This window comes from Sphaeramia orbicularis, chromosome 9 (assembly GCF_902148855.1).
Source record: "Sphaeramia orbicularis chromosome 9, fSphaOr1.1, whole genome shotgun sequence".
Lineage (NCBI taxonomy): Eukaryota > Metazoa > Chordata > Actinopteri > Kurtiformes > Apogonidae > Sphaeramia > Sphaeramia orbicularis.
In genome coordinates, this window is record NC_043965.1 from 42,541,363 (window position 1) to 42,566,126 (window position 24,764).

General features: G+C 36.7%; 1 protein-coding gene across 1 annotated transcript in view; it reads right to left on the minus strand.

Annotated features, from left to right (window-relative positions):
- Positions 1-24,764, minus strand: part of unc5db (unc-5 netrin receptor Db) — an 816,925-nt gene that overhangs the window by 484,173 nt on the left and 307,988 nt on the right. The window contains exon 2 of the mRNA XM_030144147.1: positions 9,024-9,239. Within this exon, the coding sequence (XP_030000007.1) occupies positions 9,024-9,239 (216 nt within the window). The remainder of the gene's footprint in view (positions 1-9,023; positions 9,240-24,764) is intronic.

Here is a 24,764-nt window from a genome sequence, read left to right on the forward strand (position 1 = left end):
AAGTGAGTGGATGATCTACTGGTACTGTGGAGATTTAAGTAGAGTTAACATCAAATACTTGATCCAACACAGATACAACAGCTTTGTGCCAGAGTACCCCCTTATTTGGAAAACTAGGTTAGCCTCAGTTTAAGCTAGTTTACAAATCATGTAGAGCACAAGGTTCAGAATCACACAACTGAAGACAAAAACGTTTCAGTTATGAAATATAGAACTAAATGACAGATGCTAACATTAAGCTTTACTAAGAAGTAACGTTAGCCAAAATGATATGTAATTTAAGGTATGATTTTACGCAACAATACAGCATAAATTAACGTTACCTGACATGCAATGGCAACCACAAATCCAGATTTCGTTGCCTGGATTCCAGTTATTTCTACGAATTGCAGCGATCCATCTGCTTCTTCTGTCTTTGGCTTTAGGTCGCCGCTAAAACGATAGCTCCTAGTGCTTTTTAAACCTATTTGTGCAATCAATGGCACAACAGCTCTTCCCAGTTTTTTAGATTGTTCTAAAGTTTTCGCAGTATTCAAAACAAAGCCGCTACTCATCTCCCTCTTTCTGCCACTCAGTGGACGTAACCGCGGTGACTTCCGCTAGCGGTGACGTCACGTGCATACCCTCTATATATTGTAGATGCTTGTGAAATCAGATGAACATTGACCGTAGGCTACACGAGGGCTCCCCCTCCTCACAAAAGCCCATTTAACCACTGACTATATCTCAGAGTGTTCAACAATCCTATAAGTTCGATATATTTTTGTGGAAATTGTGCTGATGTGGTCCTGCATCGTATGCCCTTCCATCCTACCCTGCACAGAGCTTAGAATCAGCACATACCGCTTGATTTGATATTGTTTAAGTTTTTTGAGCTGATTTAGGATCATTTTGGTGTGCTGAATCCAAAAATCACATTAATTTTGCTCAATCAGGTCAACTTTCTGAACTATGCTACATATTGGCTTTTTAACATTTTTGCTTACATTTATGGGCATTTTCACATCATATGATACAAAATTCTTTCATATTTCTTGCAATAAACAAGTTCTGAAGATTTTACTTTTGCCAATTAATGATTAATGTTTTTTTTAGTATTACAGGTGAATGAAATGGCTTTGACTAGATCTTGCAAAACTAAGCCTGACATATTCTGCTACATCTGCGGTGAATACACCATTGTACCTAACAGGAATCCTGTTAGAAAATGATTTTTTTTCTCTTAAAACCTATTTTGGGTGAGAACTATATAAAAAAAATCAACTGATAAAGTCACAAAAATGTAATCAATTTTGTGAGAAGATCAAATTTTTCAAAATCAAATTAGCAAAAAAACCTGACCTGATTGAGAAAAACAGATGTCATTTTTGGATTTAGCGGTGCAAAATGGTCCTAATTCAGTTTAAAAAACCTAGACAACTTGCAAAAAACATATTTTTGTAACCCAGTGTTATTGAAGCTGCTCTGCCTCTGTTGGCTTTTAAGCTTAAGCCATCTGAGGCCACCCTGATGGTCTTATAGAAGGTCAGTTGAAGTCACTGCTTCAAACAATCAAATGCAGAGCGAAGAGATTAATGAACAGAGGTTGGTAATCTCAGCTTCACAGAGTAAAAGTCCTGCCATATATTGGTTCTACCCTGGGGCGCTGCTACCAACTGTGGGCCCCATGAAAGCTAAACATTAAAGCTAAGCAGTCCATACATAATGTCACTTATGCTAGCGTGACAACAAATGTGAAACTTAACATGCTTTCAACATCCAATTCCCGACTTCTGTGCCTCTCATACAGCAGACTGTACACGAAATTTTCACAACTTCTAACCTGTATCCACTGGACCCCCTCCTCTGCTCTATGGGCCCCCCACAAATTGTAGGCCCCATGAATTTGTCCTGTTTACCCCCCCCCCCCCCCCCCCTTATAGGCACCCCAGGTTCTACTTGTTCACTTATCACAGGTGATTCCACTAATGATTCATCCCATCAAGGTTATTATTGTTTTTTTTTTTTTTTTTCAGCTATGTGGGAAGTTTTGTTGTTCAGAAGAACCAAGAAAAAACAATCAGTGCCAACATTCAAATGGTTTTGTGTAGGTTTTTTTAATTAGATAATGATGTAGAGGTGTGACTGAGATATGACAAATCCTATATGAGTACTGTTAGTGAAATGAAGGCAGTGATAGTTATTGATGTGACTGTTTGGAGTGGAAAAAAAGTAATTTCACATTTAATTTAAAAACATAATATTTTAAACTTTGATTTGTAATGAGATCAGAAATTTTCTGATTGAGTCAGTTGTATTTTTCAGATGGCTACAATAAATATTTTCATTAGCTTAAAAAAAAGTTTAAAAAAATGGTTATTATTGTTAATGAAAACTAACGAAATGACGAAAACTAGAATTGTAAAAACATTTTCGTTAACTGAAATAAATAAAAACTATAATTAAAAGAAAATTATGGAGAAAATTCCCTTCGTTTTCATCTTTGTCAATGTCGGATTGATATAAAATCGATTTATTTCCCTCAAGCAATTTTAGTTGGTGGCACCATGTGATATTTAAAGGTCCGTCACTTCTTGTCACTTGTCGTTTAGTCATCTTCTCATCCCCACTCTACCTGGAAACATGGAGACTAAAGTTGGGAGAAAGCAGCAGAGTCCTGTCTGAGATTTATTTGAATTTGACGGTGAAGAAGATAAAAGATATAAATAAAGTAAAACTAAACTAAAACTAAGCATTTAGAGAATAATGAAAACAAATAAAAACCAGCGAACCTGCTCTAAAAACTAATTAAAACAAACTGAATTAGAGAAAAAAAAAGTCAAAACTAAATAAAACTAAACTGTAATGAAAAATCCAAAACTATTAGAACCTTGCATCCCATCTACCTAGATGAGGAGTTGTGCTCATTAGAATGGGCTGGTTCAGTGAATGGTTGGAACAAATATGTGGGTAGGACTTCTGGACTCTCTGGACAGAGATTCAAGAGAGGTGGGTAACTCTGCTCCAGACAGTAGAAGTCCTACCCACATATTTATTCCAACCATTCACTGAACCAGCCCATTCTAATGAACACAACTCCTCATCCAGGTAGATGGGATGGATCATTAGTGGAATCACCTGTGATAAAGTGGTCATATTTAGCTAAACCCACTTTTATTAGTCTTTGGTTCATTTATTTGTGTATGTGGACCCTAACAGTTCATACAGTTTGAATTTGAACCCTCCAGGTGCTGCAAAGCTATCTTTATATTCAATTTGGCAAAAATCGAGTGGATTTCTACAACCCGTTTCAATTCCTGCTTAATTTGCTCTGTCTATAACTAGTTACATCACGACATTTGCACATATAAGGTCAAAACTTCCGATGAACATTTCTCTGAGTACGGCATAATTGTTTATCAGCAGCACTGGTTGCAGTCCATACTGAAAATATGTCTAAACTTGGAGCCGATCACCTAAAATGTTCAGCTGTCAGTTGAATGGGACAGAGCAGCACAGCAAATAACCTGGAGGGGGCGGGGCCTGAAGTGGCTTATTTGCATTTAAAGGGCCAGCGCTCAAAACGACATTTCTGGTGTCATTATTCAGAAATAGGGTTGAAGATGGACCTGTGGAGTTGAATTAATGAAGAATTCAGACCCAAGCAGAGCATTTACAGTTTATGTAGACCACAGGGAAATGTTTGAAAATGCATAATTACATTTAAAAAAAAGCAAAATATCACTCCTTTAATATATTTATCTTTCTTGCTGTGCAAATTGTTTCTATATATGAAGCACATGGAGTTGAATTAACCCTCTGGTATCCCATCCAGCACGGCCCTTACTAAGCACCAAGTGTGCCTTTTTCCCACACTTGTGGAATACTGTCCAAAAAAATTTCATTGTTTGTTTTTAATTCTTTTACACTTTTTTTTCTATTTCATCAACTTGAGCTGTAAATAAAGATACCAAATTTTCAATAATTGTCACATTTTTTTTAACCCTTTAAATGCCGTGTTTGTAATGTAAACAAACCTTCTTTTTTTTTTTTTTTTTTTTTTTTTTTTTTTTGGATGCAAAAAAACAAAAAACAAAAAAATTTTTTTCAATATACTACATAAAAAGTGGATCACATATTATTGGATTTTTTCATCCTGGCATGTCAGTGATTAACTCCAACACTGGTTGATTTGTATTACTATTTTTGGCGCTAGGTCAAATATAGGTTCAAAAATACTAGCATCTGTCACCAAGTGTGCGTAAAATGCACACCTATAAATCAAACTATTAAATATTATTTTTTTGATTCATTTTTCTGCTCTAATTTGATTTTATTTTTGTAAATCAAGGTCAGCCCTAATCATACATATCAAATGGAAGAAATACAGGGGTTGGACAAAATAATGGAAACACCTTAAAAAATCAACAAAATATAATTTAATATGGTGTAGGTCCGCCTTTTGCGGCAATTACAGCCTCAATTCTCCGAGGTATTGATTCATACAACTTGTGAATTGTTTCCAAAGGAATTTTAAGCCATTCTTCAGTTAGAATACCCTCCAACTCTTTTAGAGACGATGGCGGTGGAAATCGACGTCTTACTTGAATCTCTAAAACTGACCATAAATGCTCAATAATGTTGAGGTCTGGGGACTGTGCCGGCCATACGAGATGCTCAACTTCATTAGAATGTTCCTCATGCCATTCTTTAACAATTCTAGCTGTATGGATTGGGGCATTATCATCTTGAGGTGAAGGTGTTTCCATTATTTTGTCCAACCCCTGTAGTGCATTTTAGGCACACTTGGGAGACAGATGCTAGTCTTGTAATTTTCTTTTGTTTACAATGTGCAAATTTTAGTTGGTGGCCAGAATGTTAAAGATCATGCAAAAATGAACAACTTTTGAATTCTTGCCTTATTTAAATTGTGAAAAATAATATGAAGTTTTTTTAAAACAAAGTGCAAAGTGTGCCTAAAAGGCGCACCCGGATACCGGAGGGTTAATAAAGAATTCAGACCCATCCTGCAGGAATTAAAGACTCACAAACCTCCTTTAACAGCTCTGAGTCTCTCTCGTTTTTCGGGGGGTAGCGGGGCGTTTGGAACAAGAAAGCTGAGGGGAGTGTGTCAGCAACCCCTCGGACGGATCCCTGGATTGAGGTATGTCATGTAATAGTAAGGGAGGCATATCGCCCCCGCCTCAACCCAATATCCGGGGTTTGCAGGTAACTCGCTAATCTATGCATCACTAGTGGGGGGGGGGGGGGGGGGGGGTTATCAACAGAATGCACCTAATCGGGGGTCGGTTCACTTTCACTTTTCTTTTGCAAAGAAAAACAGGCTGTTGTTGTAGAGTGGATCATTGGTGCATGCAGTCATATGTATCTATAAGGGAAACACTGATGTAGACCACAGGGAAATGTTTAAAAATGCATAATTCCCTTTAAAAAAGCAAAATATCACTCCTTTATGTGAAAAGGTAGAACCAATACATGGAAAGACTTTTACTCTGGGATTCGCTGGGATTACCCACCTCTGCTAACGAATGCATGGATGAAAAATCCTGTGTGTATCAGTAATGACACAACAAACTGCTCAGGTTCTAAAAGATAAATGCCCACTGCAACTATTATTATATTTCCCCACTAAATATCTGATATCTCACCGTCGCCGGTGAAAACCTGTGAAAACGCCTTCCTTCTACACAGCACAAATAACATTTCACAGGAAGTCATTTTAAAAAAGCCATACAAAAAGAACAGCGGCTATTTTTATTATAAGCAGACCGGTTTAATTTACAACTGAAATCCAAAACAAAATGACAAGAAATGCGTGGCATCAATTTTGTGCGGAATGTATTCTAAAAGAAAAAAAAAAAAAGAAAAAGAAAAGGAACAAATACCTATTCCAACACAATATTCTGTGTTATAAAAATATGATGATATAACACTTTAGAGGTGAAAAAACAATCCCAATATAAGTGCATCTTCCCGGCTCCTGCAGAGAAATATTCATCATAGTCTGTTTTTCATTTGGTTTTAACTTTGTTTTTGCCGTTTCCTGTATTGTTTGAATGACAGCGCCTTCGTTTTGCGGTGACAACAACTTTATGTGTGACAGCTCATACCGGGATCCAGACTTTTTAGTCTTTCCTGGGCCTCTCCCCCTTTACTCTTATCTTCCAGCTTTCTCATATTCATAAAACATGCACTTTTTCTTGCCTCTTTTCACTCGTTTTCACACAGTTTAAATATTTTCAACTTGAGCAACGACCCTTCACCTCGGCTCGTACCAGAAGTGCGGCACTCCATCTGCTCATCTCCACATGCATCTTTTCACCGACTCAATTTGCATTCATTTCACAGAATATTTCTTCAAACTGTATACCAGCACTGAACAGCACCTTACTGTGTGTGTCCTTGCAAACGGTAGAACTAAATCATCACTGAAGCTGTTATAATATTCTTCACATCAACAATGAATCTAATTAAGATGTGCTATATGATACAGGTTGTAGGAAGTAAAGAACCTATAGTTTGGCATCAATTAAGTTTGCATTTACAAAGAGATGTGATCACTTTTCCATGTAATGTTTAGTCTTTATGCTTTGGTTATTTCATTTTGCTGTTGTAAAACAGCGATGTCTGGAGCATTTTCCTGAAAAAACAAGGGCTTGTTTTCAGGATAATGCGAACTCTACTCACTCACTGCACAATACCTGTTGTATCAGCCATGAATAGCAGACAAATATAGCAGTTAAATTAACCCATAAAGTCCTCTGTACCTTTAATAGATTTTATTTTATTTATTTTAATGTTTGTGTGTGTGTATTAGTGCTGGGCAGTGATTAAAATTTATAATCGCAATTAATCACATGGATTTCTGCGATTAATCATGATTAATCACATAGTTATTGGGGGGGGGGGGGGGGGGGGGGCGTTGCCGGCATCAATAGCATGTACTGCCTTTAAGTGATATTTCAGACTGGAAGTACACCAGTGATAAAAAAATAAAAAAAAATTCCACATTGCAGTGCTTACAAACAACTGTGTCCTTCTCAACCCCACCATCTGAAGACATTTAAAATGAAAATGTCCATGGAAAAGACCAGTACTTTTCTCCATGTTTATGTCCCCACCGGTTTATTTCCGCTTATGAGTGATTGACAGGAGTCTTAAGGCCACTAATAAGTACTAATACTAATAAGCCCAATAATATGTGATGTTCAGTTGTTAAAAGCAAGCAAAGGGGGCCCTCTAGTGGTCGGAATAAATTGTACTAACGTATGTTTTGTACTTGCGGTGTTATCGTAGCCAGTTCAGACATAAGAAGGAACTAACAGACATGTTTCTTTCACTCTGTTTGTATGGCCCCAAAAACATTTGCCTGTGAATATTTTATGATCAGTTGTTGTAAAAATGAATAGTATCAAATAGGGCTGTGCAATTAATCGAAATTCAATTACGATTTCGATTATTACACGCAACGATTACAAAAATTATGTAATCGAGAAAAACGATTATTAATTTTGAGTCGTTTTAATTCACGCGCACGCAAGCTACCATGAGCTGCTCTGCCCCGCCCCCCTCTAAGCTACAGCTGCCAGCTAGCCGGCAGGTCCACCCCAAGAGGAAAGTTGTACCTAGCGGTCTGGACAAATGGCAGGAGAAGCAGAAGTGCTTGGTAAACAAAAAAGGCAAGTCAAATTCAATTGTATTGAATCACTTTGGGTTTGATGAAGAAGACGAAGAGCAAAAACACATCACGTGCAAAAAGTGTTTCGTAGTTGTGTCCGCACCGACCGCTAACACAACAAACCTTTGTAACCATCTAAAGTTTAACCACCGCCACCTTTATCATAATCTTATGAAAAACTAAAACACATAAAAACAACTCCGTCTACAACTTCGTCCGCAATGCAATCTTCAGTTTCTGAATCTCTTTACGCTGCAACTCCCATATTAACGTAACCCTAACCTGTATAACCCTAACGTATGTATTCTAGATGGCTGATGTATACAGAAGGCCTGAACTGAAACCTCACGGCACGCCACTGAATTTACTGTTTCATACTACATTGAACATACTTGAATATATAATTTGCACTTTATGTGAGCGTTTTTTTTTTGTTTTGTTTGTTTTTTAAATTGCTACAGTTCTATGGTAACTCTATAGCAGTTTAATTACAGTGCACTATTTATTTAAAGTACACTTATTTGCATTCAAAGATTTTTTTGTTTCATACAAAAGTGAACATACTTTGTTTTAGTGGTTAAAAGCTTTATTTATGTTTAAAGAGTATATTTTACATTGTTTTGCAAGAAAAAAAATAAACAGCTTTAAGGTTAACAAATAATCGCTTTTAATAATCGTGATTTCAATTATTGCTAAAATAATCGTGATTATTTTTTTTTTTCTATAATCGAGCAGCCCTAGTATCAAATATCTTGGATGTGAACCTTTGTTGCTGGATAAAAAGACGTTGTAAATCTTAAGTTAACCTGTAAATGCTAATCGTTAGCGTGTCTATGGATTTTCCCATTCAAGTTAGCATCGAGCTAGCGATCTTTTCCCCATTCATTTAAATGTATAATGCCATGTAAATGTACTAAGGCAATGAACAGAACTGAGACATATTTTGTATGTATTTTGCAGTTTCACAGTGAGTCTCAAGTGAAAGATTTGGAGAGAAGTTTTGGATGTCCGGCTTTTCTTGGGACACCTGTTGTCTATCTGCCGAGCTAATCACTACACGCACACAAGCAGGAGCAGAATAATAGGAGTTATAATAAAACGGCATTAACGTGAGATAAAAAAAAAAATGTCAGCATTATTTAATGAATGCGTTCATGCTGTAATAACACGTTAACTTGCCCAGCCCTAATATACATATAGATAGATAGATAGATAGATAGATAGATAGATAGATAGATAGATAGATAGATAGATAGATAGATAGATAGATAGATAGATAGATAGATAGATAGATAGATAGATGTACAAACCCAGTTGTAATGTCTGAAATAAGGTCACGTCTTACCAGTGTTGAGGTCCTTATATTCCTGGGAGAAGTGTTCGTTCTGGTGCACCCACTCCCCGTTGCATTTGAAGAAGATCTGTAAGGCGGGGGCAGCTCGACAGCGCAGCTTAATGGGGTTGCTTTTGACAATGTAGGCGTCCTCCGGCTCTTGGATGAAATGTGGGAGGGTACCCTGCACCGAGGGCAGGGCTTCAGGCTGTGCATCCCCAGTGGCACCTGTAAAAGCAAAACCCATGTTACACGCGTATGGACCCAGTGATAACTAGGGCTGTGTATTGGCAAGAATCTGGCAATGCGATACAAATCATAATACTAGAATCACGATACGATTTATCACGATATATCACGATACTGTTAAAAAGGCAGTTTTTTATTGTTTGGGTTTTTTTTTTTTTTTTAAAGATTTTTTAAAAAGATTTTTAAGATTTTTTTTATTATTTTATTATCATTTATTCATTTTACATTCATTTATTCATATATATTTTTAAGATTTTTATATATTTTTAAGATTTTTTCCTGGAAGAACTGAATTACACAAATATACACAAATACTAAACACATTTTTATTTGATCAAAACAGGATCTAATGTTATATCACAAAATCTTCCTGTGTTAAAACTTAAATTATGTTTTATAGACATTACAGTTTAAGATCCTGCTCAACTGTTCATATTCTATTCGTTCATAACTAACATCATAACATTATTTTTGTGCAATCCCACAAAAGGAACAAACATCTGCTTCTCAGACAGGAAAAAGTGTTTTTAGGATGCTTCAAATAACCATTATTTAATAAAACAGTGTTAAATTAAAATAAATAAGATAAAAAATAAAGAAAACCAAAAAACTAAAATGAACCTCTACCATATCTGCATTTGAATAAATACCTAAAAATATTGATACAGTACTTTTTTTTTTCCATGTTTTAAATGTCGCATCTGCTCTACCAGGTATAAATAACTGATTGCCCCATATTGAACTAAACTCAGATACACATAACGGTTCTTTAGAATTTTCTTTACATCTCTCCACACTCTAATCATGTTTTGAAGAATTGGATTTTTAGTTTGTTTAAGCAGTTTTGATATTGTATTGGAATATATATAATAAGAAGGGAGTGATACATTTAATCCTTGACTTTCCATGTCTACTCAATGTGGACAATGGTTTGTTTAATTGAACATCATAGATCTCAACTGTGTGGCCCAATAATATAATTGAAAATTCGGGTATTTTAGACCACCACGATCATAGGGAAGATATAATATGGACAAATGAAGTCTGGACTATCTATTATTCCATATAAACCTTATTATCATTTTTTTCATTTGTGAAAAGAAGCAAGGGGGAGGAAATAGAGGAAGGTTTGGGAATATATAAAGCAATTTTGCTAGAATATTCATTTTTAACATATTAATTCTACCAATTAAGGACATGATTAACCCTTTCATGCATGAATGACAAGAACCTTAATCAAGATTTTTTGTTTTCCTGAGTGTTTTTATTCCTCTTTAAGCATTAAAAAAAAACAAGATTGAAACTTTTCTTCTGAACCTATTTTAAATGGACTTCCAAAAATGTCCGCTCAGCTGGAAATCTTTTGAAGCAAAGAAACAAATATTTACTGATATATTGTGTGAAAAATATGAAATAAAAACCTTTTTAATGCTGCTACTCTGATGTTTTTCAACATTTTAACATACTCTAATACTAGTCACTAGTCACTTCATGGATATAATATGCAAAAAAAACCCTTTTTGTTAAAAAAAAAAAAAAATGTTAATTGCAGTCTAACAATAATAAGCAATTTATTTACAGTCAAACATGTTAGTGCAGATCAGGTTTATCAAGAACAGCAAAGTTACAGTAATGATTATGACAGTGTATGGGATGATCTATAAGCGTCCACTGTGTTAGCTGATATGGAACTAAAACAACAAAAATGCATGAATATATAAGATGTCCACTGTAGTGACCACTGCGCATGAAAGGGTTAAAGGCATCCATCTTTCAATTGAGTTATCAATATCGGTACAGTACTTTTAAATATTGATACAGTATTGTGAAATGAAATATCGTGATATATTGCAGAACCGATATTTTCTAACACCCCTAGTGATAACACATGCCGACAAAAACTGCTATGACAGAAACAAAAGCCAAATTTCTTTGGCTGAAGGCACAAGAAAACTACTTTCAAATGCATTTTGTTTTGCAAATAACGTAAGTAAGCGCTTATAAAAATTTCCAAAGATTGCTCAGCGGAGGTTTTAAATTCCCTATTCATCAAAAGCTGAATCATTGTCGAATGGCAACGCACACACACACACACGCAAAGTTAAATTCTTCCTCCATTCTTACAAAACTGTTCTCCACAGAGCAATTCACAGATGAATGAAATCAGAGTGGACCAAGTGGAGTGGAATTAGGAGGGGCTGATTATCCAAATTGTGACTGTGGAGTCTGAATACATCTTATCTCAGCCACAAGGCCCGGATTTTAGTCCACACAAAAAAAAACATCCTTTGTGCTGTCGCCAATGTGCCACCATTTTTCACAACAATTCACAGCAGGTTACCCTCTCTCCGTTCAGTTTGGCAAGCACCTGGCCCAGTTCGCGACTATTGTTCGTTGTGGCAGCTCATCGATCTAAACGCAGTTTTGGAAACACCGATCAGAGAGATTGCGGGAGTCTGACTTATTATAAGAGATAAAGGGATATTTATTTTAGTTTGAAGGTAGGTCTCAGCTTCACATGGTGTCCTACGCTCACCTCCTCTGGGTCAAACACAGAGCTGGGACAATAAGGAACAGGATGTTTGTGCTCCTGCCATCCCTGGGATCCGTCTTAGAATTACACCTCAGTCCCATCAAGGCAGCTCCAGCTAAGCTATTCAGTGCCGTAAAAGCCCATGAAAGCTATTATGCCCCACCATCAAATCCAATTCTGTCCCCTGAAATCGAATCGGCCCTCTCGCCACCTCTCTCAATCAATGTTGTCCTTGTTAAATGGGTAAATGAATGGATGCGGGAGTAAAGAGAGGCCACACATAAAACAAACAGGCAGGGACGACTGAATGAACAGGGATAATGCGCTGTAGGACAGGTACATGTCTTTATCATATTGCTTCTGCACGAGCTGTTGTGAAACGTTATGGAACAAAATGCAAAACAAGCAAATTGCCAGAATAAAAATGCTGCCATCTCGTAATGGCATTCAGCCTAAAAAAAAAAAAAAAAAAAAAAAAATCACGTTTTAACATTGTCATGTTTTCACCAACCACAAGCTCATTTTTAAAGGAATGGGATCAAAAAATTTGAATTAGATGTTAACAGTACTTTAATTTTAGAAGCAAAGAAACATGTATTTACTGATATACTGTATGAAAACTATGAAATAAAAACATTTTTAATGCTGATGATCTGATGTTTTCTCACATTTTAACATACCTGCATGGATATAATATGCAAAAAAAAAAAAAAAAACTTTTTATTTAACAACTAGCAATTTTTTACACTCAAACATGTTACTGCAGGTTTGTCTAGAACAGTTAAGTTACAGTAATGGTATGAATTGCAGTGTATGGGATAATGCATAAGCGTCCACTGTGTTGGCTGATATGGAACTAAAACAAAAAATCCATGAATATACAAGAGAACACCTTTGAACAGATATCCACTGTAGTGACCACTGTGGATGAAAGGGTTAAACGTATGGTGTCCAGCTGAGTGGACATTTTGGTAACTGCATGAAAAATAGGTTCATTAAAAAATCAATCACATAGTTTATTTATTTTCTTTGTTTTTTTCCATGCCAAAATTTCATGAGTAAAAACACTCAGGAAAAAACAATCTTGATTAAGGTTCTCATAATTCATGCATGAAAGGGTTAAAATAATTACCATTCCTTTTTTTTTTTTTAAATGAAAATCCAATTTAAGCATCACTTAAAGAATACAGTTTTGTACAGATCAAATTAGATTATTGCTATTTTATGAGGTTATATTTCATTTCAAGGAGACTGCTGCATTATCGTGTAATAAAAATATTCAAAAGTGCAACCTTTGACGTTGACTGAGTGAGCCAAATGTCTGTCTCACAGCTTAAACAGAAACATTCCGTTTAACCCACAGGAAAAGGAAAAAAAAAACAAAAAAAAACTGTATTGAGTCTAAATGAAATGAACTCCACATACCAGAGATATTTTTCTAGAATGTTGTATGAATACAACTGTAAACAGAGGTGAAGCTCACTTGATGACTTGATGATCATCATCATTGAATGTCCTGCAAATTTCATCCATGAATCTTGTATTTTTTTCACTTCCTTGCCTGCTACCAACCCGCATTTCATTTAAATTTACCCATGGCTAGAGATGGGAATCAATAAGAATTTAACAATTCCGATTCCATAATTGATTTTGCTTATCGATCCGATTCCTTATCAATTCTCAGTGGGTGAGGGAATAAAAGAGTACAGACGGGTGTGTTTGCATTAACTGTCTTTTATATTTCCATCTCTGCACAGAAAATATAACATATACAGTATGTACAAACAATAACAGATGACGCCAGGCCCGGTTCTGGGGGGGGTGCAGTGAAAGTGAAACTTTAGATGCTTTACTAATTCCTCTATTGCCGCATGTCCACTACGTAGAACCAGCTCGACTCAGCTCGGCTCGTCTCCTGTTGTTGTGCACCTCATTTCCTTTCCTCTACCTTCGGAAACTTGTATTTGGGTATGACGTTTGTTGCCCGCACCGGAAACGGAACTGAGCCCGGCGTTCACTCTGCCGCTACATTCACAAGCGTCACTAAATAGTGAATCAAATACGTGACATTCCTGTAAATGAATCACATGCTGTGGACAAATGTTTGAGGATATTGCAGGGATGTGAAGCCTGTTACCGGACGTTAGTCTGGGGTTGTCTGTCTTTTATGTTTGTCTGTCACTTCCTGTTTTATTTTGTTAAGTTTTCCTCATGTGTCTTGTCTGTGGTCTTTACTTCCCTTCCTGGTTCGTGTTCACCTTTTCCCTGATTACCTGACTCCGCCCTAATGTGTTCCACCTGTGTCTCGTTGTCTTCCCTCCCGTTTGTGTATTTATACCCTGTCCTTTCCCCTGATCAGACGCCAGTTCGTTTTCTCTTGTAGATAACTTACCAGCGTTTTTGATCCTGTCTGTTCGTTTGCCTTACTGTGTTTCGACCTGTTTTTGTCATCCTGTTTTGCCTGTTTTTTGCCTGCTCCCTGTCGGTTTTGTCAGCCTCCATCTGCCTTCCTGGTTTTTTGACGTCTTCACCTGATTTTTCGGTACGTGAGTTTGCCTTTTCCCTATGTCCTGTCGCCTGTCTGATTGCCTCTCCGTGCATGACCTGTTTCCGTCCCTGACCTCCCTCTGCTTTCCCCTAGTCGGCGAGCCGGCACTAAATCCGGAGCCGAACCGTAGGTTCGCGTCCGAAACCCGGAGGACGGTTCAGACGAGGACTTCCTTGGCCGCTGTCCTCAAGATCCTGTTCATTATCATAATCTTCCTAACTGTATACAATAAACTCTGTAAACTTTTACATCCGCTTCCGTGTTCTGCATTTGGGTTCTGGGTCTGTGCTATCAGCATTACAAGGGATTCCACCCTTTAGAAGACATGGAAGCTTTGACAGTGTTCCAGTGGACCTGGTGTTGTCTTTTTAGACCATTTCTGCCTAATCACCATGTTGGCTACATTCTGACCAAAACAATGTAGTGTATGCGTGACATCATCGCGCATGCGCAACAAAGGCGGAATTGATAAGCAGAATCATTAAGCAGGCAGGCAAATGATTCCAAGGAATCGAGCTACTGGGATCCAGTTCTCAAAAAGAACCAATTCTCGATTCCCATCCCTACCCGTGGCCGTACCCACAGAAATTCTTCTTTTTTTTTTTTTACCCATCCCCAGGTGTGCCTGCAGACTGAAATTGTGAGGTCCAGGTTGCCGGGGGGGCGGGGTTATTCAGCTCCTGTTAGTCCCGCCTTCATATTTGGATTCAAGCCCTGTGATTCCAGACAGACTTTTCATTGAGAAAGACGGATGGCTGGCCAGGCTAGGAAGAAGTGACCATGATTTATAGATTTTGATACCTTCTCCCATCGCTATATCTCTCAAATAAAAACAGGACTCATTTTCCATAAGCCACATATCATCTGGGTATTAAATTTACATTTTCAAGAGACACATATCAGGAGGAAATTGACTTTGAGGTCCGTCTCTGTTGCAGTAAAGAACTCTCACAAGATCTTGCAACAATAACCTCATCTGAAGGAGGTAAGAGCAGGAGAGAAAATAAAGCAAATGATAATTCTCCTAAAATAATGTGACTTGCTCTTAAAATGTGATATTATTTTATTAAGACCTCATTAATCTTATTCCATCTGTCCACAAGATGTTCTTATCCCTTCTGACCATGCTCACTTAGGAAACAGGAAATGAGTCATGTCATTGGCAAAGTGTACACTGCACCATCTTTGCAAATAGACGATCCTTGATGATCCTGAAAAATGAATCGATCAACTAAAACTTCAAACCCACAATGCAAGAAAATAAAGAGGAAATAAAAGAACACACGTGAAATATAAAATGTATAGATATAAAACTGAGTGCGAAAAGGATTTCCTCGGATAATAAGTGATTCTAAGCAGCAGCTCTTGCTCTGTCGTTGGTGCTGGGATGCTTTGGAAAAGATTAGAGTAGGTAATCCTGTCAGTCTGTCAATGAATCATTGAATCTGTCAGCGAATCTGTCGAAAAAAAAATCAATCTGTCCTTTGCCAGTTAAGCGTTGAAGTGCACTACTTGTTGTTTTCAGTGACATAACAGACACTTGTGCTGTAATTCTGCAGCCTGTGTGACAAAACATTCAACCTCTTTAGCACAAGGCCTACGTGCAACAAAAGTTAACAGTCCTGCCAGATTGTATAAGAAATCACCTCATCTATAATTCATTAAACTCAGCACTAATGATATCAAAAGCACGGCTTAATAAATGAAAGGGAAAGATGTATGAACATTTTAGTATTCCATCTGAATCTCTAGAGCAGCATGAAGAAGGACTTTCATTGTACTTTTCTCGAGTTGACAAAACTCTCTAAACTGACTTGTCATAAATTTTTCCTTTCAGTCTGTTTATGAGGATGTGTTTGTTTGTGAGATTTCATCATAAGCATAAATGATGCATTTGATGCTAATGATAATGCACTGTTTGTGAGCAAATTTCATTTCCATAAATGCCGCCAGACAAAAAAATGATCTTCCCATCATGGAGTTTCCTCCTGTAGTATAATACAATGCCTTCAATAACTATTTTCTGTGTTTATTTAATAATATTTTACTATGTATTTAATAATCAAGGTGTTCTCACACTAACATTTGTGGAAGTACATTCAACCACTTGGGTTTTCCATATATTAAAGGAGAAAATTCCAAGTACTTTAAGTAGTTCTTGCATGTGGCTCAGTGTGTTTACTTTGTTAATAATTAAACAAAACAATCCTTTTTTAATTTTAATAAGAGTCCTTTAATAAGAGTACACCAAGTAGTGTCCGTACACCATATTCAAAATATGTGGGTCTAATTTTATTTCTGTCAATATATGGAATTTTTCAGCACGCATGCTTTGGACACGACATCTATGCAATAAACAATGCATGATTATCCTGAGTGCTGAAACATTTGTATATCTTTGTATGCATTAAATATGGAGGCTATTAGGCTGGAGTGTCCGTACACCCAACAATTTCTGATTTGACAGGGGTACAAGCCTGCAAAATTTTTAGTAGACACCATAATACAAAAATATTTTGGACTTTAAAAGAGAAATATCAGACAAATAAAATGGTCTACCTGATTTTTTGATAGAACATAATTATTTTTTATCTATATGTGCACCTTTTCTGGTACCCTTGATTGTGATCAGTTTTCTTGAAACTCAGGCCCAATCCCAATTCACCCCTTGGCCCTCCCCTTTGGCCCTTGCACTTGGCACTACCCCTTGAAATGAAGTTGAAACAAAGTCGCAAGGGGTAGGGGTTGAAACATTCCCCTATGAAATGAGACAACCCTTCCAGACCTGTTCCGTCATCAGCAGCTATTAACAGATGCGACAACTTTGTTTCCAAAAGAATTTACAATGCCGTGGGCATCTTTTTGCAGCTATCAACCACAAACCGCAAAAATGCAACATATAATACAGTGAAATGGCGTTAAAGGGATGATCAAATGATTAAGTTATTTACAAAGAAAATATGTACATTTGTGTGTTTCTTTTGTCGCACTGCTGCACTTTTTTGTTGTATTTACCTCCATCTTGCCGATGATTCGAACAGAATTATGGGAGATTTCTCATACCCCACCATTTGTAGCAGGGTCCTAAAAAATCTCCATTTCGAAAGCCAAACAGCCCTACCCCTCCGACTCATCAAGAATCGAGACACCCCTACCACTTCTCGTAAACGTGCTAAATGGAGGGGGAGGGGTAAGGGGGATGTGTTGGATAATAGTTAACACCTAATTGCCACATCTGGTAGTATCGTGAAAACTGCTGTTCTGTCTGCAGAACATCTAAAAAAAGAACAACAAATAAAAAACAAACAAAAACTACCTAGATGATTATCAGGGTTTCCTCAAGGTACATTTCCATCCAGATGGTTTTAGTCACGTTTTCAATTTGCACATAAAGACGCCTGAATGGAAATACTGAAGACTATTAGCACATTACAGGTGGGGTGCAAGATGTTTTTCCGGAGCATTTTTTACTGTATTGCCTAAAAGTGCTAGAGAATAACTCAGTGACTTGCATGTGTTTTTCATAGGTTGACTTGTCCTGTAAATTATTGTATGATGTAACTGTATGTTGTAACTATGTGTTGTGTTTCATGCTGTCTCTTGGCCAGGACTCCCTTGGAAAAGAGGTTCTTAATCTCAATGGGATCTTTTTCCTCGTTAAATAAAGTTTTTTTTTTTTTTTTTTTTTTTTTTTTAAATCCCCTTCATACCCCGATTACAACCAATTAATTAAATGCTCTAACACAAAAAAATAAATAAATTTAGTCACCTGTGGAATGGACAGGACTAAAAAAAAACACCATCCAATCATTTTGAGCGCCCACTCGAAATGATCGAATGGTGATATGTCTATCAAACTCCACTGCCATTTGACCCTCCCCCCTCTGCATGTACCCCCCTTCGTTCATGAATCGTGCATTCTCAGAGGCTTGGAGCACTTGTACAGGAAGTGAAGCCAGAGCCAGAGTTTGGCTATTTTAGTTATATTAGGATGGAAAGTTCATCAGTAAACTGTTTTGTCACTGACATAAATCATTAGGAAATGTAACATTAGTCAGATAGGTATGAACTGGGGCCGTTCTGTAAGAGCGGAGGTGTTGGAGGAGACTGAAGGAGGTATGCATGGATCGGGGCCGGAGCCAGAACCGGAACCGCCAGAGCTGCCGGAGCCCAGGGCCGCTGGGGCTGGGCAAATTGTTGCTGTGCAGCGCTCATGAACTCTCTGGAGCAAGCATTACACGTGCCAGTACTCTGGAGGCGTGGCTTCGGGGGGATGTCTGAAGAAAAGGGTTTGGGCTTTTGAATTGAGTATTTTCCAAATGTAGCTTGTGCAATTTTAACAATATTATTTCTCAACTTTTCATTTCTACATGTGCATTATGGATCAGATCTACAGAGACACTAAACACTGAGGAACAGGCAGAAAAATTGTTAAAATTGTGTTGAATTTTCTTTAGACATTTCAAGTTGTTCATATTTGTTCAGGTTATTCACATTTTAGTGTTACAGGATAGTTTGTAAATGTAAATATTTTTAAAATTTGATCTTATGTTTTGCACTAAAACAAAAAAAAATGAAGTTTTTAATTCTAGATTTTTTTTTGGCTTAATTCAAGATTTACTTATTTGATTTTTTTTTTTTTTTTTTTGGCTTAATTCAGGATTTTTTTTTTTACTTAATTGATTTTTTTTTTTTTTTTTGGCTTAATTCAAGATTTTTTTTTAACTTAATTGAAGATTTTTTTGGGCTTAATTCAAGATTTTTTTTTAAGTAACTGAAGAATTTTTTTTTGGCTTAATTCAAGATTTTTTTATGTAATTGAAGATTTTTTTTTGGCTTAATTCAAGATTTTTTGCTAAATTTGAGATTTTTTGGGGCTTAATTCAAGATTTTTTGCTAATTTGAGATTTTTGCACTAGGCAAAACCATCCCAGGGGCCAAACTGGACCCTTTGGTGGGCCGCATTTGGCCCACGGGGCCACATGATTGACACCCCTGCTCTGATATATAGGCAAACTTCTGTTGAAATGTCTTTGCTTTTCCCTGAGTTTTCACACTCAGACAGAACTTCGCAGTAAAAGACAAGAGCAGAAAGAGGAATGGGGGTGCATCAGTGGAGTAACTTTGTTTTTCTGTTTTTACATTGTTATGCCCGTGGACACTATTATTGGCAGGAGATAACTCACTGCAGACGATTGAGGCCCAGACGTATCCTGAATACAGCAAAAACAAACCGAAGATATAAAATTCAGGCAGAGGATAGATGGAGTTTCTGCAGGTAACACCACACACTGACTTAGAAGTCAAAAGTGATCATTGACAAAGTTTAGTCTGCAATATACAGTGTTGTATAAGGAAAATATAACATGCTTTGCCTTTAACAGTTAGTGAATAACATGTGTCTTCTTGAGTGGACCATAAATGAAACTGCAACGGCCACACAATCAATACAGGAAACAAACTGGAATGACATTTTAAATGCAAAATACCACCATGTTTGAAGAGCTGCAGCAATAAATGTCACACCAAGGCTTTGACGAAATAAAGAAACGTTTGGAATAATGCTTCACAATCCAGACCAGTGCTTCAAGAGTGAAAGGTAAACCCTCGAATGTGTCTAATAGATATGTTACTGTATGAAACACCAAATGGTAAAGTTTTAAACCATTATGCTGACAATAAAAAGCAAAATTCTGCAATGAATGGATGGATGGACCGATGGATGGATGAGAACCAACTCTTACACTGCAAAAAATGGGTGTCTAAAAACAAGATAAAAACACTAAATCTGAGGAAAAAGGAATCTCTGTCCATGCAGCAAGATAATTTCACTTGACAAGGTTTCTTGAATTAAGACTGTTAAATCTAAAATACACTTGTCTATAGATGTATGAGCATTTCAAATAAGAAATTAACTCTTTTACAGTGTAATATCTGCATACACTGGAAAAAAAATCAAAATCTTATCAAGTGTATTTTTCTCATTTCCGGTCAAAATAAGACAGAATCACCTAAAGAGTAACTTTTCAGTCAGATATAAGACATTATTCTTAGACAATAGAAATCTTACCAAGATAATTTTCTCTTGTTCCATTGGCAGATTTTTTGCTTGAATTGAGAAAAAACAAAACAAAAAAAAACCTTAAGTTCTTATATCACATTGAAAAGTTCCTCTTTAGGTGATTCTGTCTTATTTTAAGTGTGACGAGATATTTTGACTAGAAATGAGAAAAATACATTTGGTAAGATTTAGATTTTTGCAGTGTAACCATAGAGGTTGGAAAAACACATATAATTCATATATCCTTTTGTTGATTTTCTGGAAATCTTGTTAAAATTCACAATAGATTTGGATAGAAACCTGCCTTCTGTTGGGATAAAAAAGTAATCTCAAATGAATACCAGTGATCTGACACACAATTGGGAGAAAAAACATCCATTTAGGTGGGCTATGCACTGCAAAAATCTAAATCTTACCAAGTGTATTTTTATCATTTCATCACACTTAAATTAGACAGAATCACCTAAAGAGTAACTTTTCAGTCAGATATCAGAACTTATTTTTAGACAATAGATCTTGAAAATCTTATTTCAAGAAATCTTACCAAGCTAATTTTCACATGTTCCATTGGCAGATTTTTTTTTTTTTTTTTTTGCTTGAATTAAGGAAAAAAAAAAAATCTTTAAGAAAGCAAAAAAATCTGATAGAACCTTTACTTTCTTGTTTGTTATTTTGCTTTGAAAATACTCAGTTGTCAACATTCCCCTGAGATTAGCTTTGTACATGTCGACCCGAGAGTCCGGCAGTATAAAGTGAAAATCATCTTGGAAAGATTTCTTGAAATAAGATTTTCAAGATCTATTGTCTAAAAATAAGTTCTTATATCTCACTGAAAAGTTACTCTTTAGGTGATTATGTCTTATTTTAAGCGTGATGAGAAATTTTGACTAAAAATTTTTGCAGTGCAACCATAGAGGTTGGAAAAACACATACAATTCATATATCCTTTAGTGGATTTTCTGGAAATTTTGTTAAAATTCACAATATATTTGGCTAGAAACCTGCCTTCTGTTGGGACAAAAAACAACAGATTTTAAATTGGAAGAAGATCCAATGAAAGACGCAACTGTGTTGAATCATTTGTTTTGTAGAGTCCATTGTTTCTACAGAAAGGACTAGTATGTCTGTTTCTGTAATATCTCAAATGAATACCATTGATCTGACACACAATTTAGGAGATAAAACATCCATTTAGGTGGGCTATGCACTGCAAAAATTCTAAATCTTATCAAGTATATTTTTCTCATTTCTAGTCAAAATATCTCAACACACTTAAAATAAGACAGAATCACCTAAAGAGTAACTTTTCAGTCAGATATAAGAACTTATTTTTAGACAATAGATCTTATTTGTAGAAATCTTACCAAGATCATTTTCACTTTTTTTTGCTTAAATTAAGCAACAAAAAAAAAAATCTTGAATTAAGCAAAAACAAACAAACAAACAAACAAACAAACAAAACATCTGCCATTGTTTCTAAGAAAGGAACCCTAGAACACATCCTCAGCTGCTGCTCTATGGCACTTGGAGAAGGGCGGTACCGGTGGAGGCATGACCAAGTCCTGAAAACCATCGCTGAAGCCATCAGCACTGGAATTGAGCGGGCAAAACGGTCCCGTCCCTCCAAGAAAACTATCACCTTTGTCAGAGCTGGGGAGCAGGCAATCCCGGCTAGAAGACCACCAGCTGGCATCCTGACCACCGCAAGAGACTGGCAGCTGCTGGTGGACCTCGAGCGGCAGCTGAAGTTCCCCAGACATATAGCTGCCACCACCCTACGCCCAGACATCGTCATACTATCAGAGGCCACCAAGCAAGCCGTGCTGCTGGAGCTGACAGTCCCGTGGGAAGATCGGATAGAAGAAGCCTTTGAGAGGAAGCTCTCGAAGTACACAGGACTGATCAGTGACTGTCAACAGGCTGGTTGGAAGGCAAGGTGCTTCCCAGTGGAGGTGGGATGCAGGGGTTTTGCGGCTCAATCCTTGGCCAGAGCCTTCAGTAACCTGGGCATCGAGGGAGAGAGTAGGAGGAGAGCCATCCGCAATGCCACCGAAGCGGCAGAGAGAGCCTCAAGATGGCTGTGGCTCAAGAGAGGAAAACCATGGAGCCATGGTAGCTAGTTGCCATCTGGACACAAGCCGGGGTCTGATCAGCCCTGGCTGGGTCACCTGGATGAGGGTGTATGATGTTGAAAGACCCGAAACACCCAGTGATTCCAGGAACATCACTGAAGATGTGTCCAGAGGCATCAGTAGATGTATTCCCACAGCTACAGAAGGGACCAGTATGTTTGTTTCTGTTACCATCTCAAATGAATACCAATGACCTGACACACAATTTGGAGAAAAAAACATCCATTTAGGTTGGCTATGCACTGCAAAATTCTGGTCAAAATATCTCATCACACTTAAAATAAGGCATAATCACCTAAAGAGTAACTTTTTAGTGAGATATGAGACTTTTTTTTTAGACAATAGATCTGGAAAATCTTATTTCAAGAAATTTTACCAAGATAATTTTCACTTTTTTTGCTTGAATTAAGCAAACAAATCTTGAATTAAGCAAAAAATAAATAAATAAATAAATCTGTCATTGTTTCTACAGATGTGACTAGTATGTTTGTTTCTGTTCCCATCTCAAATTAATATCAATGACCTGACACACAATTTGGAGAAAAAAACATCCATTTAGGTGGGCTATGCACTGCAAAAATCTAAATCTTACCAAGTGTATTTTTCTCATTTCTAGTCAAAATATCTCATCAAGACTTAATCACCTAAAGAGTAACTTTTCAGTGAGATATAAGAACTTATTTTTAGACAATAGATCTTATTTGAAGAAATCTTACCAAGATCATTTTCACTTTTTTTTGCTTAAATTAAGCAAAAAAAAAAAAAAAAAAAAAATCTTGAATTAAGCAAAAACAAACAAACAAGCAAACAAACAAAACATCTGCCATTGTTTCTACAGAAGGGACCAGTATGTTTGTTTCTGTTACCATCTCAAATTAATATCAATGACCTGACACACAATTTGGAGAAAAAACATCCATTTAGGTGGGCTATGCACTGCAAAATTCTAAGTCAAAATTCTAGTCAAAATATCTCATCACACTTAAAATAAGACATAATCACCTAAAGAGTAACTTTTTAGTGAGATATGAGACTTTTTTTTAGACAATAGATCTGGAAAATCTTATTTTTTACCAAGATAATTTTCACTTTTTTTTTGCTTAAATTAAGCAAACAAATCTTGAATTAAGCAAAAAAAAAAAAAAAAAAAAAAAAAAGTTTCTACAGATGGGACTAGTATGTTTGTTTCTGTTCCCATCTCAAATTAATATCAATAACCTGACACACAATTTGGAGTAAAAACATCCATTTAGGTGGGCTATGTTCCATGCTAAAAACATGCTATCATATAGTAGCATGCAGAAATGCACTCCATAATCCCAAATATGAAAGGATGCTGAACACAAGCAATTTTTTTTTTCCCATAATCATTGAATGACAAATCAAAATGTACCAAAAATTGAAATGGAGATCCTGTTTTGCTGCTTTTTGCTGATATTACCAGACAAAATCAGATTGTTTTGGAGGACGGTAATAACGGTGATGTTGGGTATAAAATCTGTCAGTCCATGTTAAGGTACTCAGGGCAGTGCATACATATGTGTCCTCAGTCGTATTATATCTAATAGTACTGATTAATACTCATGTCATATGTTTACAAAAAACACAGACGAAAGAAATAAAAGCAGAGGCAATTTTGGTAGTGTTGAAAGTCAGAGGCAACGGAGCAATTTGAGCTTGGGTTTTGCTCTCAGAGGGAAAGCAGACTTTCTTTGTCCGTATATATCACCACATGTGGAGGCAAACCATTACACCAGCTACCACAAGCTGTTTTCCACACGCACTGAGGCTGTTCTCATCTCAGCTCCAGGATAAATTATACATTCTCCGCATCACAACCAACCTGCTCAGTCCCTGCTTCTTTATTTTACATAGAACAATTTATTATGACACAGTGTAGGTAATTATCATTCCAATCTTCAGGTAAACAGTGTATTTCAGAGTGTAGGTCCGTTGCGTAACCCAGCGCGACCTGCGCCTTGTCGACACACATCTGTGGGAGAAATATTTTCAAAGAACACGGCTCCAAACTGTCCCCATCTGCACAGCGCCATGTCTCCGGCAAACTTTGGAGGTGTTATCTTCTGAAAGAGCAAAGCCTCTCTCACATAAACTCCCATAATAAAGAAACCAGGGGGCACTTACATAAGCTGATCACTTTAGATTTGTTTTTTTTTTTTTTTTTTTAACAGCAGATATGAATGAACATGAGGACAATTTTCATTTCGCC